The sequence below is a fragment of the Anopheles funestus genome, chromosome 2RL (genome assembly GCF_943734845.2).
Source record: "Anopheles funestus chromosome 2RL, idAnoFuneDA-416_04, whole genome shotgun sequence".
Lineage (NCBI taxonomy): Eukaryota > Metazoa > Arthropoda > Insecta > Diptera > Culicidae > Anopheles > Anopheles funestus.
Genome location: NC_064598.1, coordinates 4,211,603 through 4,229,911, shown reverse-complemented (window position 1 = coordinate 4,229,911; position 18,309 = coordinate 4,211,603). Strand labels below are relative to the sequence as shown.

Genomic DNA, 18,309 nt, shown 5'->3' with positions numbered 1-18,309 from the left:
GTGCAGCAACAATATTGAACCCTAAAATTCAATACTAGTGTCGATAACACTGTAAATAAGTCTGATTCACTAAAACAATTCTTATGTATAGCTCAATATTCTGAACTTCTGATTTGTATGGAACTTATTACGAGAGTTTATTTGCTTTTGTAATCGGCCTTTACACAGGTAAAAGAACGTACTTATAAATTTATTCTCAAAATAACGGATAGATTCATATTTTCCGTCAGTGTTACGTGCTACCAACATGACCGAAAGCAAACATAACGCCTAACGCTGTTCAACGTTCAACTTCGGCCATCTTGGTCACGATGCGTTTATACTCGAGTTCGATACTGCCCATACATATCCAACTGTCCAACCTAGCCCGTGCCGTTCCAACAAACGGTTGTCTTTTCATTCTGTAACGGCGTCATGACGCTTGCGAAGTGAGTGCGAGCTTCGAAAAGTGGTATTTTTAGGTGTTCCAACGCGGCAAACGAGGGCTAACGTAGTGCAAAGAGCTTCCCGACACGCGGTGCTAGGTAGGCATGCTGAATTCCGGTCGATGCTAATTCTGCTTCCAGGTGTATGTTTTTTCGGTGACCGGATAATATTGTTTTGGAAACAACGCGCATCGCGCCGTTTTTTTGTTGTTTGTAAGCGTAGCACACTCTCCCGCTCATGAGATACCCGCAGCGCTTGGTTTATCGTAGAGATCAAGACGATTGGTGGGTGTGTGTACGTACGTGTGTGTGTGTAAGAGAAACTGGCATTGTTTTCCGCGGCAAAACTTATGCTGTGTATATTCCAAGGCGTTGTGGACTTGTGGAAGGGTAGGGTGTATGTTTGATGGCAACAGAACGAAGCTAACAAACGGCATTCCAGCGTGAGGCGTTCGCTCCCTTTACTCCCCGCCAGTTCTTACTTGGCACGCCGTCTCTAATGTTGTGTGTTTATCAGTGAAACAGCAGCCCAGCGGAAAGTGATGCGTGTTGTATGAAAACCATATCAGATCTAATCTGTAGTAGCCTATGAAACACAGTTGTCGAGTGTACTATAGTTAGCCGCTTAATTACGTTGGTAGTTACGGACGCGTTTAATCTAAAACGCACACGTTAAGACAGTCGCATTTATGGTTCTGTTCTTCACCTGTTCTTATGCTTTTATTTTTAGCCAAACACAACGAACAAGAGTAGAGTGCAAATTTATAACCCGCAATGGATAACCGTGGCCGTGCAAAAAGGATGTCGACCGTGGTGACAGCTGCAGCAAGCAGCAGCACGACCAGCGCAAAGGAAACGAATCCAGTGTCCGCCAACAATGTGGAGAAGAAGAAATCGGGACGCAAATCTCTGGCCGTCACGGCTGCCGCTCGTAAACGGTCGCCATCGCCCCCAAAGCGTAAACCATCGCCCGCACGAAGAGCCTCACCCGCTCGCCGGGCTTCACCGGCACGCAGGGCATCACCGGCTCGTAAAGCTTCTCCGGCACGGAAAGCTTCACCGGCCAGAAAACCGAAAGCTGCCACCGATACCGCCGCAACAACCACCGCCACGAAAGCGACCGAATCGGTGAAAATATCACCCGAAGAACCGAGACGTTCGCAGAGAATCCGCGCATCGGAGGAAAAGGTGGACACTGTGCTGCAGTCGTTAAAAAAATCCCCCGTCGACAAGCGCCTGTCGGTAATTAAAGACGACGCGGAAGTGAGCGGTATTATGGGCGGTAGAAGTGGCAGCACCCTAAGCAGGAGTATGACACCGAATGTAAGTCACCGTTCGCATGCGATCACCCCGACCACCGGGACGGAACGTAGCCGAGCGACGGTATCGCGTTCGATGAGCGTCCTGCAGGATTACTCGGACCACGAGGATGATGCCGACTTTCAAAGTTTCCGCCGGACGAACGATAACGGCATCGGGGACAAGGCACGCTTCACCTCGAGACACATGCAGCAGCAACACGAGCAACAGGTCGAATTTGGCGGTGCGCTCGGTGCCACTGCAATGTTGTTTGCCTTACCGCTGTTCATGTTCGTCACGAATCACTTCTGTTCCGGTGTTCATCGCGATTGCCGGTTTGTGGTTCCGAACAGTTGGGCCGAATTTAGTACGCTCTCGACGTACGTGAACAAAGAGATCGCTACGTTCTACGGGGTGTTTGTGTTCGGTGTAGCCTTACTGACAGGATTACCGGTCGGCAAGCAAGTGACTCTCACGAACGAATCGCATCAACCGGGCACCCATATCTTCAACGGAATGCTGGTAGCGTTCGGCGCAACACTGACCGTTTTTGTGACGGAGTACTGCTACAAGTATCCCCTACTGTCCGTGCTGAGCCGTGGATACAATCAGCTGCTAGTGCTTAGCTTACTGACAGCATTGCTTGTCGCTTTGTTCGCTTTCGTTAAGTCGCGAAATGTGGCAACATTCGAGTTAAACCGCTACGGAAAAACTGGAAACTTCCTAATCGATTACTTTGCCGGCCGTCAAATCGATCCGACTGTACTGAGCGTTTTCAATCTGAAACTCATCACCTACCACGTGTCGATGATACTCGCACTACTCTTCAACGGCATCATCCTGTACCGTAATCTGCACTTTGCCGCTCTCCCAGAACAGCTGGTCGATGCGCCAGTACAGGAGCGATTGCTCTACTCGCTGCAGAATTGTAGCTGCGAACCGGTTCCGGTTGCTGCCGCCGGTTTAACCGTACTGTATCTACTGGATTTGCTCGCCTATGAACACCATCTGGCCGCTTCGTTCGAACTGCAGCAGGAAGGTTTCGGTGCTCTATTGCTGCTACGTTACGCCATGTTCCCGTTCCTGGTGACCCTGCTGCCGAAGTATGTCGCTGCGCATAAGCTGACCAACGTTCCGCTGTGGGCCGTCGCTGTGTGCGTTACGATCGCATTGGTCGGATTGTTCGTGAAACGAGCCTCGATGCGGTTAAAGTATCTCTACCGATTGAACCCGCTGGGTGAAAAGGTTGCATGTAAGTGTTACAATTCTCCCAACGCTGCCTATCGATAGGTCAATTCTAAGTTTTATATCGTTTTCAGGTTTGGAAACGTATCCCACCTTCCAGGGACGAAGATTGCTGGTGGCGAAATGGTGGCGCATGGTTCGCCAACCGAACTACGTCGGTGATGTGTTGCAAAATGTCGCGCTGCTACCTTTGCTGTATTGGCGCTTTGCATGGCCACCGTTGCTGGCTGTTCTGTTCACGGTAGTTCTTCTGGCACATCGTGCAAAACGATTGCATCGCCGCAACGCTGAAAAGTACGATTCATCGTGGCTCCGCTACTGTCACACTGTTCCGCATTTGCTTGTTCCCCGCGTTTACTAAACATCCTTTCACTTTATGGTTTATGTGCAAATTTGATCCCACCTTACCTCTATCTATCTCTCTCTGTCTTGAGCTTACAAATAGTAAACTCCCCATCGGTGTTTAATGTGTTTTATCCTGTTTCAATTGTAAAAAGGTATTCTCTTTCCGATTCCGTCCATTCGTCGTCTGATGGACGGTTTTGCACCAGAGAATTTTTTCGGATTTATGTTTAGTATGTAGTATTTTTTTTTTTCATCATTATTTGGTCCAAAACATTGTGCGACTTTTAATTTATGTTTTGAGATTTGTCTTTGCAATAAAAACAATACAAACGAGTGCTAATTTAAACGGTCTGCAAAATGTTAGCTAAATTACGAACATTGCGCGTACACAGGATAAGTTCAAAACAGCTACTAGAAACAAAACGTAGATATAAGCGTAGCAAAGAGGCAAAGTTCGGCATTTTATAAAAAAAAGTAACAAGAAATTCAACGGATAGACTTGTAAGCCATTAATGATAGACGGAAGTATGGGCAGTTATTGTAATTCAAGTTGTAGCAAACAAGAGGAAAAACAACAGCATGGCAAACATTGTACAAAATGTACAAGCGCTGCAGATATCATCGCTAGAGTTTACAATCAAGCTAGGTCAATTCATAATGGCCCATTGCTCGACCCAGCTCTCTCGCCCAGCTGCTCTTACTAGGTGTGTCGTTAAGCCCTTCAGCGTAACACTAGCGTAAGGAAGCGTAATATTTGGTTTTCGATGGGCAATAGAGATTGCCCACCTTTATGCAGATCACATCAATAAAAACGGATGTACTACAGGCAAGCTTCTAATGATTTATCAAAAAGACACATCGACCGTAAAATAGTGAAATCGTTAGTGAAATTGTACATTTTTCACGCATCAGTTCAAAAATGTAAAAAAAAACATACGTGAAGGGCTCACACGTGTTGATTTTTTGCCAATAGATTATTAGCCTGTGAAGAAATAGAGATTAATTAGATTGATTGATAAGGTATTACATTTTTAATAAAACAAAAAAAAAGGAAAATATTTTGTCCCTTTTCTTATTTACCTTGTTGTTGGCACTAGCGAAATAAAACTTACTTGCAGATTTAAATTGTTCTCAAATCGCTCTGATTGAATTCTAGTTGCAAATGATTTCGGAAAATTTTACATCAGGGAGAAGACCACAAAGCGCTTCTAACGCCGTGTAATTCAGTTAGTATACCCCTGGGGGCATATTTTGTTAGTTATTTAACTCGTTATTATTCATTCAGTCATTCGAGTGTAAAACTGAAACATATTAAATGGCTTAGTATTCAGGAATACTCAGAGTTGGTAGACTAAAAAAAATAATACAATACTTAAACGGAATGTTCATAAACCGAGCGCATAGTGAGGTTTTAGAAAAGATGATACTTTTTAGCTCTGGAACAAAAGCTGTACGCCCTACATTTGTAATTCAATGGCGAGTTGTAAACGTTTATCGTTAGTATGCCTGTATATGCTTTGCTTATTGTCTTCTTTCATCATTGTCACCGTGTTTTGGTTCCTTCTGTTTTGCTGATTCGCACATTCGGGTCTTTTAAGCGTCCGGTGAAACCATCTAACATACTTTGCCATTTGTTCATCCGAGCCTATCACCGTTGTTTCTCGATGGTGCGATACCTTTCGGGTTACCCTGTATCATTTTACAACGGTATATTCTCACGCCAGAATATGTGACGCTTTGTCCCGTCTGCTCTTCATCGTTCTTCAAGCGTTACAACCGAACCATGTGACAGCTTGTTTAAAGATAAATTCTCCGCAGATCAGTCGGCGATGTGATCATACTGCACTGTGGGCATAACTTCTTCGCTCCTAAGGTGTGCAGCCAACATTCCTCACAGTACACGTGCCAACAGCATACTGACACGATGGGTTTGCGAAAATCATCCATGCAGATCAGACACTTGGGTCGATTACGAACGTACCCTTCGTATTCGCGAATTTTCGCCTTCAAAGATTCGACGATGCGACTTTCCGTACCTGGCACCGCATCTACCTCCTTGTCCATCGGTGTGAGTAATGATGGTGGTGGCTGGGGCGGTGGACCCGGTACGGTGGACTTGCTCGTACCCTCGCCGGGATTGTTTTCTGCCGGTGGTTTTACGGTTTGCGGATCGTTGGCAATCAGCAACTCTCGCAGCGCACTGCTACCGGGCGCATTTTGACCCGAAACTATTACATCCCGCTCCGAGTACTGCGGTGGCCCGTATACCTGGCTTTCATCACCGTCAACGTTCAGCTCGTCGTCTGTATCGTCGGCGTTTGTGATGCGTACACCGAGCCCACCGTGTGTACCCGCGGCTAACATACTTGTAGCTCGGACGCGCTTCTGTCCAGCCCACTCGTAAACATCGAACGACTCACCCTCAACGTCGATGCTGGCATCATCATCGTCGTCATCCTCTTCACTACCGTTGTTCGTTGGATTGGCTCCATTTCGTTGGGATTCGGATTTTCTCAGGCACGCCTCCACGTGCAGCGTAATGTCATCTAGGGTAACTTTGTTGCAGATAGGACACACATTATCCTCCGGTTTACGTTTTCTCGACTTTAACTGCAATACATAATAAAGAAAATAGGGTAGTTGTCGACCAGACTTCTCATACACAGTGCGGCGTATGCTAATGAAAACTGTACCTTCAACCTAGCCTGTCGATTGTTTTTTATCTTCTGATACGTTCCCCAGCATTCATCTGGGCCGATAGAATTGGCCGTGGTTTCTTCACCACTGTGACCGTTTGATCGAGACACGGACGAGCTGTTGCCACCGTGACTAGGTCCTTCTCCGTTGCTGTAGCTTGGTCCGGCTGTATTCGTTCCATCGTCCACACCACCGTAAGCAAGCTGTTTCTTCGGCTTCAGTATACGCTCCAGACGATCTACCTCGACTGCAAAATGGTGATCTATTTCGTGCACCCGCAACGTGATGCCGCAAATTGGACAACACATCGGGCTAGTTCTGCCTTTGCGCTGACGAAAGCCTCGACCTGAATGTTCCGACTCTCCGACTTCCATGTTTGGCACAAGCGCTACAGCACAATGCGCGAAATCATACTGACTGTACTGTTCTTCACCGAAAAAGTGGGACGCTTCTGGCGGAAAGCGAAATACGATATTCTTTTTGCCCTCCGATGCGTAACATGCAATTGTTTACATCGGTATATCGGACATTTCGTCGATAAAATTGCTTTTTTTTGTTGTGTTTCTTCCGACGACTCCACAAATGACAAACGTCTTGTTGCTGCTGTCAGCGTTGCCAGCCAAAGTTTCTTTCGTTACCCCGCCATTACATGTTTAGCAATTGTCGCGTTTGCGAACGCGATCAAAGTAGATCAAAATTCGCATTAAAATAAATCAATTTTTAAAATTTTGCTAAATTTCCCAAAAAAAACCAATAGGAAATTTTCGGGTTTTCAGAAGTTTTTTATTTTTTTCTTATTTTTTATGCTTTCTTCTATTTAAAGCATTATTTGAGTGAAAAGAAACTTATTCCAACCAATTCGCATCAAAATAAATCAATTTTTAAAATTTTGCTAAATTTCCCAAAAAAAACCAAGGCCTTAGGAAATTTTCGGGTTTTCAGAAGTTTTTTATTTTTTTCTTATTTTTTATGCTTTCTTCTATTTAAAGCATTATTTGAGTGAAAAGAAACTTATTCCAACCAATTCGCATCAAAATAAATCAATTTTTAAAATTTTGCTAAATTTCCCAAAAAAACCCTTAGGAAATTTTCGGGTTTTCGGAAGTTTTTTTATTTTTTTCTTATTTTTTATGCTTTCTTCTATTTAAAGCATTATTTGAGTGAAAAGAAACTTATTCCAACCAATTCGCATCAAAATAAATCAATTTTTAAAATTTTGCTAAATTTCCCAAAAAAAAGCAAGGCTAACCCCTTAGGAAATTTTCGGGTTTTCAGAAGTTTTTTATTTTTTTCTTATTTTTTATGCTTTCTTCTATTTAAAGCATTATTTGAGTGAAAAGAAACTTATTCCAACCAATTCGCATCAAAATAAATCAATTTTTAAAATTTTGCTAAATTTCCCAAAGGAAATTTTCGGGTTTTCAGAATTTTTTTATTTTTTTCTTATTTTTTATGCTTTCTTCTATTTAAAGCATTATTTGAGTGAAAAGAAACTTATTCCGACCAATTCGCATCAAAATAAATCAATTTTTAAAATTTTGCTAAATTTCCCAAAAAAAACCAAGGCTAACCCCTTAGGAAATTTTCGGGTTTTCGGAAGTTTTTTATTTTTTTGTTATTTTTTATGCTTTCTTCTATTTAAAGCATTATTTGAGTAAAAAGAAACTTATTCCAACCAATTCGCATCAAAATAAATCAATTTTTAAAATTTTGCTAAATTTCCCAAAAAAAACCAAGGCTAACCCCTTAGGAAATTTTCGGGTTTTCAGAAGTTTTTTATTTTTTTCTTATTTTTTATGCTTTCTTCTATTTAAAGCATTATTTGAGTGAAAAGAAACTTATTGCAACCAATTCGCATCAAAATAAATCAATTTTTAAAATTTTGCTAAATTTCCCAAAAAAAAACAAGGCTAACCCCTTAGGAAATTTTCGGGTTTTCAGAAGTTTTTTATTTTTTTCTTATTTTTTATGCTTTCTTCTATTTAAAGCATTATTTGAGTGAAAAGAAACTTATTCCAACCAATTCGCATCAAAATAAATCAATTTTTAAAATTTTGCTAAATTTCCCAAAAAATACCAAGGCCTTAGGAAATTTTCGGGTTTTCAGAAGTTTTTTATTTTTTTCTTATTTTTTATGCTTTCTTCTATTTAAAGCATTATTTGAGTGAAAAGAAACTTATTCCAACCAATTCGCATCAAAATAAATCAATTTTTAAAATTTTGCTAAATTTCCCAAAAAAACCCTTAGGAAATTTTCGGGTTTTCGGAAGTTTTCTTATTTTTTTCTTATTTTTTATGCTTTCTTCTATTTAAAGCATTATTTGAGTGAAAAGAAACTTATTCCAACCAATTCGCATCAAAATAAATCAATTTTTAAAATTTTGCTAAATTTCCCAAAAAAAAGCTAAGGCTAACCCCTTAGGAAATTTTCGGGTTTTCAGAAGTTTTTTATTTTTCTCTAATTTTTTATGCTTTCTTCTATTTAAAGCATTATTTGAGTGAAAAGAAACTTATTCCAACCAATTCGCATCAAAATAAATCAATTTTTAAAATTTTGCTAAATTTCCCAAAGGAAATTTTCGGGTTTTCAGAATTTTTTTATTTTTTTCTTATTTTTTATGCTTTCTTCTATTTAAAGCATTATTTGAGTGAAAAGAAACTTATTCCGACCAATTCGCATCAAAATAAATCAATTTTTAAAATTTTGCTAAATTTCCCAAAAAAAACCAAGGCTAACCCCTTAGGAAATTTTCGGGTTTTCGGAAGTTTTTTATTTTTTTGTTATTTTTTATGCTTTCTTCTATTTAAAGCATTATTTGAGTAAAAAGAAACTTATTCCAACCAATTCGCATCAAAATAAATCAATTTTTAAAATTTTGCTAAATTTCCCAAAAAAAACCAAGGCTAACCCCTTAGGAAATTTTCGGGTTTTCAGAAGTTTTTTATTTTTTTCTTATTTTTTATGCTTTCTTCTATTTAAAGCATTATTTGAGTGAAAAGAAACTTATTCCAACCAATTCGCATCAAAATAAATCAATTTTTAAAATTTTGCTAAATTTCCCAAAAAAAACCAAGGCCTTAGGAAATTTTCGGGTTTTCAGAAGTTTTTTATTTTTTTCTTATTTTTTATGCTTTCTTCTATTTAAAGCATTATTTGAGTGAAAAGAAACTTTTCCAACCAATTCGCATCAAAATAAATCAATTTTTAAAATTTTGCTAAATTTCCCAAAAAAACCCTTAGGAAATTTTCGGGTTTTCGGAAGTTTTTTTATTTTTTTCTTATTTTTTATGCTTTCTTCTATTTAAAGCATTATTTGAGTGAAAAGAAACTTATTCCAACCAATTCGCATCAAAATAAATCAATTTTTAAAATTTTGCTAAATTTCCCAAAAAAAACCAAGGCTAACCCCTTAGGAAATTTTCGGGTTTTCAGAAGTTTTTTATTTTTTTCTTATTTTTTATGCTTTCTTCTATTTAAAGCATTATTTGAGTGAAAAGAAACTTATTCCAACCAATTCGCATCAAAATAAATCAATTTTTAAAATTTTGCTAAATTTCCCAAAGGAAATTTTCGGGTTTTCAGAATTTTTTTATTTTTTTCTTATTTTTTATGCTTTCTTCTATTTAAAGCATTATTTGAGTGAAAAGAAACTTATTCCGACCAATTCGCATCAAAATAAATCAATTTTTAAAATTTTGCTAAATTTCCCAAAAAAAACCAAGGCTAACCCCTTAGGAAATTTTCGGGATTTCGGAAGTTTTTTATTTTTTTGTTATTTTTTATGCTTTCTTCTATTTAAAGCATTATTTGAGTAAAAAGAAACTTATTCCAACCAATTCGCATCAAAATAAATCAATTTTTAAAATTTTGCTAAATTTCCCAAAAAAAACCAAGGCTAACCCCTTAGGAAATTTTCGGGTTTTCAGAAGTTTTTTATTTTTTTCTTATTTTTTATGCTTTCTTCTATTTAAAGCATTATTTGAGTGAAAAGAAACTTATTGCAACCAATTCGCATCAAAATAAATCAATTTTTAAAATTTCGCTAAATTTCCCAAAAAAAAAACAAGGCTAACCCCTTAGGAAATTTTCGGGTTTTCAGAATTTTTTTATTTTTTTCTTATTTTTTATGCTTTCTTCTATTTACAGCGTTATTTGAGTGAAAAGAAACTTATTGCAACCAATTCGCATCAAAATAAATCAATTTTTAAAATTTTGCTAAATTTCCCCAAAAAAAAGCCAAGGCTAACCCCTTAGGAAATTTTGGTGTTTTCAGAAGATTTTTATTTTTTTCTTTTTTTTATGCTTTCTTCTATTTAAAGCGTTATTTGAGTAAAAAGAAACTTATTCCAACCAATTCGCATCAAAATAAATCAATTTTTAAAATTTTGCTAAATTTCCCAAAAAAAACCAAGGCTAACCCCTTAGGAAATTTTGGTGTTTTCAGAAGATTTTTATTTTTTTCTTTTTTTTATGCTTTCTTCTATTTAAAGCGTTATTTGAGTAAAAAGAAACTTATTCCAACAAATTCGCATCAAAATAAATCAATTTTTAAAATTTTGCTAAATTTCCCAAAAAAAACCAAGGCTAACCCCTTAGGAAATTTTCGGGTTTTCAGAAGATTTTTATTTTTTTCTTATTTTTTATGCTTTTTTCTATTTACAGCATTGTTTGAGTGAAAAGAAACTTATTACAACCAATTCGCATCAAAATAAATCAATTTATTTTATATTTGCAAATTTTGGAATATGTATTTGTTTACCGTCATGTCAGAAAACTGTCATAGCATCAAGTCGCGCTCCGAATAGTTTCGCAAAAAAATTCTGAATCGCGTTTGCAGCCGCGACAATTGCTAAGCGTTTAGTGACGGGGTTAAATATAGCAACGCTTTTCGCAGTCCATCATATTTTAAAAACGGAACAATAACATTTTTTCTACATTCTATATTGCAAACACAAGACTTGGCACATAAATATGTACAAACTTTTTTGTGTAAATAGAATGATGTACATAATTTACATGAGCACCCTGTTAAAAAATCCTCTCGCTGGCATCACTGGCAAGAAGATCAACGTCTTTTTGCAAAATGACAGTTACAAACGAATTTGGTGCAAAACAAATGTCTGCCTGTGCTGTGATACGAGCGAACTAAACCACCATCGTTATTTCAGGAAACGTCTATCACTACAACCCAGTCGACACAGTAAAACCCATCCACCCGGCTTCATAATGAGTAAAAAAGCATCGGTAAAGCGTACCAACAGTCAACTATCGGTTGGACAAAATGCGTCAAGCATACAGATAAGCCGTTGCGAGGAGCAGCTCGATGTAGCTATTTATCGGTGCCTGCACGCATTGACCAAGCGTCACCAAACAACGGATGAGTTTAGGGCACAGTTTTGTCGTGGTGCATTCCTGAAATCGAACACCAAGGCCTTCATTCAAGTGATGCATTTCCTGTTCAACATCTACGATGCGCGCGAGTTTCGCAAACGGTTCTACTGGCCAATCTACGACAAGGGTGCGGAAAATGCGTTTCGTACCTCGACGGTCGAGTACGTGAACCATTTAATCGAACGCGGTAAACTGGTCGGGATGGAGAAGATCAAGGCGCACGTTGTCGTCCTGCCGGGTGGCGCAAAGTTTATGAAATTTCTGCTCTCCTTGATACGATTCGTCCTGCAGGAGGAGTTGCGCAGAGCGAAAGGTTCCGGTGACACTGAGCCAATCACGAAGACGCGCATCGCTCAGATGATTGCTTCCCACAAAGTTTGGGTCGATGTTGGGGAACGTATTAGTTGCACTATTCACGAGGACATGAGCGTCCTAACGGAGAAGACACGCAAGATAGATGCGCTCATCGAAACGATCCTGCAGGGTAGCGAATTGGCGAAACAGATTCCCTACGAAAAGCTAATGCAGATGTGGACCGTGCTGATAAACACTCAGTTCAGGGAGCAGCAAAAGGTTCGGCAACGTATGCAAGCTATCGCCAAGGAGTTTGACCGTATTGTGGAAAAGACCGTTAGCAAACTGAAGGGAAACGAGCTATCGTTATCATTTACGAAGGACCAGCTGAAGGATTGTCTCGACAGTTATAGCTGCCAATCTGGCACGGACCTTCATCAGCTTACGCAGGAAGTTTACGATGACAACGGTAAGCTAAATCCCATCAAGCTGTTGCAACTTTTCGAAAATATTTTGCCAAACGTCGAGCAATTTTTCGCTGGATTTTGTGTGAAAACCCCGGAGCTTATGAAATTCGAGCTTAAGGAGCTGTCGATGGTGGCGGTTAAATGTGATGAAATGCGCCAGAAGGTGGATTTGCTGCTGCGAAGCTTACCAATGCTGGATGAATGTCTACTGCGGGATCTTCCGGGTGCCGGCGAAAGCCCCGAACTTGGGAAAGGTAATTTCGCTATTAAGAATAAACTCTTCTGCACGCCACCCATCGTGATGGATTTTGATGTACATTCGGATAACGTCCCCGCTAACGGTCCCAACAGTAGAAGCAGCCAACGGTTAGCGCTGCTAAACAGAGAGGAAGTTCATCTGATGAATGCTCGTATGAAACTACTCTCATTCAGCGCGTATCAGCCAAGAAGCCCGAAACCTACCCCAAAGCATCTGAAGTCCGCGTCTGACAATTTAAACCGAGAACAGCAACCGAGCTCGGTCGTGTTTGCAGTGCCACGGGTAGCACGAAAAGAAAAACTCAATCCTTTAACAATGCTAAACCGCATTAAGGCGCAGAGTCAAAAACTACCGAGTCAAAACGGCACATCCCGATCTAACGAATGCGTGACAACAAGAATTAACAACACAATGAACATTTCCACGTTTAGTGAGATGACGCTGCGGCCGGAATTTTCATCCACCCTGCTGGGTACACCGGAAAAGGTGGGCACGGGAACAGTGGCGCGTACACCGAACGAGGACGAGCTGGAAAAGAAACCAAATTCGGCACAAAGTTTACAGGTTCCGATACCTGCTCATCAACCGCAGGTGATACGGATGATCGATTTGTCGAATGATCGACACTCTAGCCCTCGGTTGATGGCAATCTATGCCGAATCCAACACTCCCAAATCTTCACTCCCACCTAAAACGTTGCTCCGGGCACCCGTGGCTAAAAGGGCGTCCACCACACGAAGCTCGCTGATCGAGAACGAAGCAACGGTTCACACTTCACCCTCGGGAAGGTTGGACTCGTTGATGAGGCATGATGAATTGCCAACTCGGTACCAGTTGCCTGCGGCTGTCGAAACAGAGCAGGAAGCCATCACAATCCACCAGGATGCAGCAGACCTTTCTGACGAAAAAACCATCAGTCCTGAGGTAAATAGTTTATCAGGGGTTTAATTTAAATGAAACGGTTCCGGAATGTTTCTTTTCTTTTTTCTTTCGCAGAACGGCGGCCTGCTGGAGGACCTATCACGCACACTGATTGCGACCAGTGTTGGCAGTCAAATCGATGTTGCTGAAACCGAACGGATTACGGACGACGATGACTTGTTTAATGTTAGCGACGGAATAGTAACTGATTTTGAATGATTGAAAGCTAAGCGATGTTATTTGTATTTTTGTCAAACCTCGGATCGGTTATCGTGCGTGCATTATAAATGCTTGAACATACGTTATTAGTGAGAGCGCTTAGGAGTTGAAATTACAACAAATTCTGGATAAGCATAAACATATAAAAGTCAACCCTAATATACCTTCCCACATTAAAACATATAAACAAAAACGGTAACATATTTTATATCAAAATCATTTATCATGTTATTTTATTCGCATCTTTGCTCAGTCGATTTCATATTACAGCAACTTTTTCTTCACAGAACAAAATTGAAAAAAATAAGTTCTACTTATCAACAAGATTGCTTAAAAACCTACCTAACTGTGCTAACGGCTAGTGGCACGTTTTTTCAATACTCGTGCGTTTTCGTGTCTTTTGCCATTTAAAATAAGCTATTGTCACCACCAATTAACTGGGCTTGCAGGAACTTCCTAATACAATACACTACGGTACCACTCCCATGGAGTAAAACAAACAAAAAGATCGTGCGATTCACTGAACTGAGCTGTGTGTTTCGTAGGGCTGAGAAATAAGCACAAGGGCCAGGCTGCAGTCATGAAAACTCTTACCTAGTGTTCCTGCTGTTATCGATATTAAATCGATACACGAAATCTCCGGTAGCAAGGAAAGAATAAATGGCTAATAAACAAACAAAAAAGCACAAACACGACACTATCGCCTGGTGGGTTTAATAAACAAAGAGAACGAAAAAGAAAGAAAAAACAGAGATACTATGACGAAACTACAACTTCCTAGCTAAAACATCATTTCAGATAAATATAACACGGCACACAAAGAACTTCAATGATGTTTTCTTATCGGCGCTACCTAATGTCCTATTACCACTGGCTACTTAGGAGAAGTAGCTTACGAATTATGTTAAGTTTCCTACCAAAAGCAACGAGCCGTTCCGTGCTCATTGGATTTTCCGTTTTCTACTACCACCACCACTGCTGCTGCTACTGCCGGCTGTTGTTTTCGCTGGAGCTGTTGCTTTTCCCTTTCCAGTACTCGCATCATCCGCCGGAACATCCGTATTTACACCATTCGTTGTTGGTTCGGGAACCGTACTCGTCGTTGCCGCTTCATCACCATTACTGGCTTCGGAATGTTTCGCTACACCATTTGCCGGTTCCGTACCCAAAGCATCCGTTTTAGTCTTCTTGTTCACGGCGGCAGCTTTCGGTGACATTTTGTCCTTTACGCTCTGTAACAAGAAATACCGATTCAGTGGACGGCGGCCTTGCAAAGAACTGCGATGCGCTAGAAACTGTTTATCCTTCGATCATATTTCTGTATTTTTTTGGAATTGAAAAGCCTGTTCCGTTGAAAATGACCAAGAGCTTTCGACCTTGACCTTTCGACAGCAGACATTAACAAAAAAAAAACGAATTTAGTGACAAACAAACTAATGTCAAGCAATGTGGACTATGTCAAGCTCAATACACAATGTACGGAACGAGTTCAAATCCCGACTAAACCATCGTGTCCAAGGAGTAATGTAAAAAATTCGAATAATCACATCTGTTTAATAAGTGTAATATCTACGATCACTTACCGGTGGTTCCTGCACGAGGAACAAACTGTGTTGTCCGCCGCTGGACGCCTTCAGGACCACTTTACCCGCCACCTGCTTGCTGGTGATAAGCACTGGTTTGGATTCGTCCGATTCCGACCCCGTGCCGAGCTGCAGGCTTGAACCCATACCCCAGGCATACAGTTCGCCCTTGTCAGTGACGGCGAACGAGGTGCTTTCACCGCAGCACACACTGACCACCTTCTTGTCGGCGAAAAAATCTACCGGTTGCAGCGTTTTGGCGTCGTCTGTGACGTTGCTTCCTAGCCCGAGGCGTCCGTACTCCTTCCGTCCGATGGCGTACACCTTGTGGTCCGTTTTTAATACCAATGTGTGATGTTGTCCGCCGGCAATCTGTAACACCTCGCTGAAACTCGTCGGTTCCGGTACGAACACCGGTTTGACGACGTGCTCGCTTGGATTCGGTATACCGAGCTGGCAATAGTTATTCAATCCGAAGGCGAATACGCGTTCGGTTTGATGATCTTTGTAGAACGTGCAGTACGTGGTGGCCCAAACAGCGTCGGCCACAATCATTTTGCCGCGCCGTGTCACTATACCCGGCTGTAAAAGCTCTGTTTTGCCGCGTCGAGATTCACCTGATGCGGCGCGGATCGATACACGACCAAGTTGACCCTGCTCCGCACAACCCACCGTGTAGATGTGGCCCAGCTCGGACAGCAGCACCAGATGGTCACAACCGGATGCGATATCCACCCACCGGTTACCCGGTAACACTTCGATCGGTAACCGTTTGTTGCCTTCGAGCGTAAGTCCCATGTTTCCGTGCGAATCCTTGTGGAATAGAAAGTACACATTAGTAGCGAACTGGCACATTTCCCGCGCCAATCTGCCCGGTCACCTATTGCAGAAGGAGATGGCAACCAATTGACGCGGGAGGATCAAACATTCCGTCCAGTTCTTCACAATGCATTACATTCTCTCTCTCGTAAGTCATCCTCCACGAAGAACCGTAATCGTATGGATGTGGAATCAATCGTGTTTGGCATTTGTGGCGAGCTAGTGATAGATTAGTCTGAATTGAGTTCTACGCCAGAAAGCACCGATTGGTGACAATCGATACTCCCCAATGGTAGCTCGCATATTTGACTCAAATGGCTGGCAATCCGCTGTTTTCAATCAGTGTCAAACGCAACTAGAAGAAATGAAACCATTTTCCTATGTTACAGCAGGACACCGCGTCATCCGCAACTGATGTATTGCTGGTAGCGAACGCCCTGTTCAAAGAGCTGCCTTGCTGAGGCATATTTGCATGCCTTATCTCAGACCTTCCCGAAGCAAACAAACCAGAGTAACCAGGTACTCGTACGGGTGCTCCAAGTGCGAGATTACCACTAGCTGGGTAGATGCCTCACACAGCGACGATATCCGGGTATCGCGATCACGATCATGTCGTAAAGGACGAAAGCGAGAGGAATGTAAGCGAACCAACAAATTCAATACCTTTCAATTTGGTAGAAGAAATACATGAAATAACGAAAGAGAGAGAAAAAAATGCAGCCGGTGACCGTTAATGACTAGGGGAGGATTTAAAGGTCTGCGCTATTTCCTTAACGACAAGAATGTTTCTATCTTTCTCTTTTTCTCTCCTTCATGCTACGCAACAACAGCGGCTGTGGGAACCATTAAACGGGTAACAGCAAACAGAATGGTAAACTAATTTGGAACAGGAATAAGGAAACTTTAAATTTTCCCCTCGTCTTACGGGCGCACGGTTAAGCTGCCAGCTGTCGTCTCGCGCTGTTGCCCGTTTGGGTTTCATGCACCCGAAAACATTACCCGAAATAATAGCAACAATAACAACAGCTGGGAAGGATTCGTTGCAGGTAAGAACTATGGGAACTCTCGCATGGTGACGAAGAGTTTGGCGGGAAAACCCGCTTAGACGCTGTTATATGCTGTAGAAACCTTTGGTACCACCCCAGGGGAAATGGGTATTACTGCGTATCAATCTAACCGATCACAACTTACCCGGAATGAGCCCCAGGCATATGCGCGACCATCGTTTAGCAGGCAGGCGGAATGCGAATCGCCGGCCGAAATTTTCACGCACGATCCTGGAAGTTCGATCAGCTTGGGTTCAAACTCGGATCCCTCTTGGGACGTGTCCCGGCCGAGTGCACCTTCATCGTTGCAACCAAACGAATACACCGTGCCATGCCGCGTGAGGCACAGATTGTGCATACCGCCGGCCGATATTTGCACCACATCCGAAAGGCCCTCAACGATGGCGGGCCGCGTCTTCTCCATAATGTCTTCGCCCATGCCCAGCTGACCCATCTCACCCTGACCACAGGCTAGCACATTACCCGATAGCTTCGGTAACGTTGCCAACGGGATTTCAACTGAAAATAGAGAGCACGACAGGGTCATATCGCGCACGTTAATGACGTCGCACAAATAATTTGCTGCCGAGAGGCTAATTTTAGCGTTTCCGATGATAAGAGAAAACTTACGCTTTCTGGTACGATGGACTTTCGCTGCCGGGCCTTCGCCTTCGGCCGGTGTTTCTTTTCTTGGTCGACCACGTCCCATCGTTACGCGGCTACAAGCAAACAACCGAAACAGACTAGTTTAGATGGAGAAACTATAATTTTCACACGTTTGAGCGGTTCTCCAAGAAGCGCCACGCTGTATTTCACACACGAATTGAGGTTAGGTTTCACATTGCTGCAATATCACACAGCTTACTCACCGGTTTCACTCTTCGTCCGTAACTGCAATAGACCCTTTCGGCGAAAGGACACCGTTACCAGTGAAGAACGAAACGAATGTAACAATTTTCCCGATTGCCACACTGCTTTTGTGCATCTCCAGGTACACGGTGCAAAATTGTTCGTCCGTTCTGCTACCTACGACGCAGGAAAAGGATGAAACATACCAAGTACCAGCTTGGTGCTGGTATGCAGTCACCCATGCACCGAAACGAAGCGTTTGACAGCTGCCGCCTGTCGTAAACGCTTTGCCATGAAACGCTTCGTTCCCGTTTGAAATGAACGTTTATTGTCCTATCCAAACAGCGAGTGGTAATATTCAACATTATTGTATTGAAACAGCGTTTGTTTTGTTTAAGGGTTTTTGTGTGCAGTTTAGGGTCAGTTTAAGATGAATGGGTTTGCTCGGT

The 18,309-nt window shown here is 41.7% G+C and overlaps 4 protein-coding genes across 6 annotated transcripts; 2 read left to right on the top strand and 2 right to left on the bottom strand.

Annotated features, from left to right (window-relative positions):
• The first annotated feature begins 323 nt into the window (after positions 1-323).
• On the top strand, positions 324-4,370 carry LOC125766090 (lamin-B receptor). Of its 3 annotated transcripts, none has more exons than XM_049431684.1 (3): positions 324-524; positions 1,156-2,976; positions 3,044-4,370. In XM_049431684.1, the coding sequence occupies exons 2-3, from the start codon at positions 1,200-1,202 to the stop codon at positions 3,328-3,330; spliced, it is 2,064 nt and encodes a 687-aa protein (XP_049287641.1). In that variant the 5' UTR covers positions 324-524; positions 1,156-1,199; the 3' UTR covers positions 3,331-4,370. The 3 variants fall into 3 exon arrangements, with proteins under 3 accessions (XP_049287641.1, XP_049287643.1, XP_049287642.1); XM_049431686.1 differs by lacking the exon at positions 324-524 and adding an exon at positions 532-1,058; XM_049431685.1 differs by lacking the exon at positions 324-524 and adding an exon at positions 532-1,062.
• Positions 4,371-4,561: 191 nt separating this feature from the next.
• Positions 4,562-6,685, bottom strand: LOC125766091 (E3 ubiquitin-protein ligase RNF220). The gene is made up of 2 exons (XM_049431687.1): positions 6,008-6,685; positions 4,562-5,924 (listed from the first exon to the last, which is right to left on the bottom strand). The coding sequence occupies exons 1-2, from the start codon at positions 6,383-6,385 to the stop codon at positions 5,112-5,114; spliced, it is 1,191 nt and encodes a 396-aa protein (XP_049287644.1). The 5' UTR covers positions 6,386-6,685; the 3' UTR covers positions 4,562-5,111.
• Positions 6,686-11,016: 4,331 nt separating this feature from the next.
• On the top strand, positions 11,017-13,778 carry LOC125765515 (augmin complex subunit dgt6). Its single transcript, XM_049430736.1, has 2 exons — positions 11,017-13,347; positions 13,420-13,778. Exons 1-2 carry the CDS (start codon positions 11,029-11,031, stop codon positions 13,561-13,563), a joined length of 2,463 nt encoding a protein of 820 aa, XP_049286693.1. The 5' UTR covers positions 11,017-11,028; the 3' UTR covers positions 13,564-13,778.
• LOC125765517 (regulator of chromosome condensation) lies at positions 13,765-18,098 on the bottom strand. Its single transcript, XM_049430738.1, has 5 exons — positions 17,881-18,098; positions 17,642-17,730; positions 17,157-17,530; positions 15,147-15,959; positions 13,765-14,795 (listed from the first exon to the last, which is right to left on the bottom strand). The coding sequence occupies exons 2-5, from the start codon at positions 17,718-17,720 to the stop codon at positions 14,505-14,507; spliced, it is 1,557 nt and encodes a 518-aa protein (XP_049286695.1). The 5' UTR covers positions 17,721-17,730; positions 17,881-18,098; the 3' UTR covers positions 13,765-14,504.
• Positions 18,099-18,309: the final 211 nt, after the last annotated feature.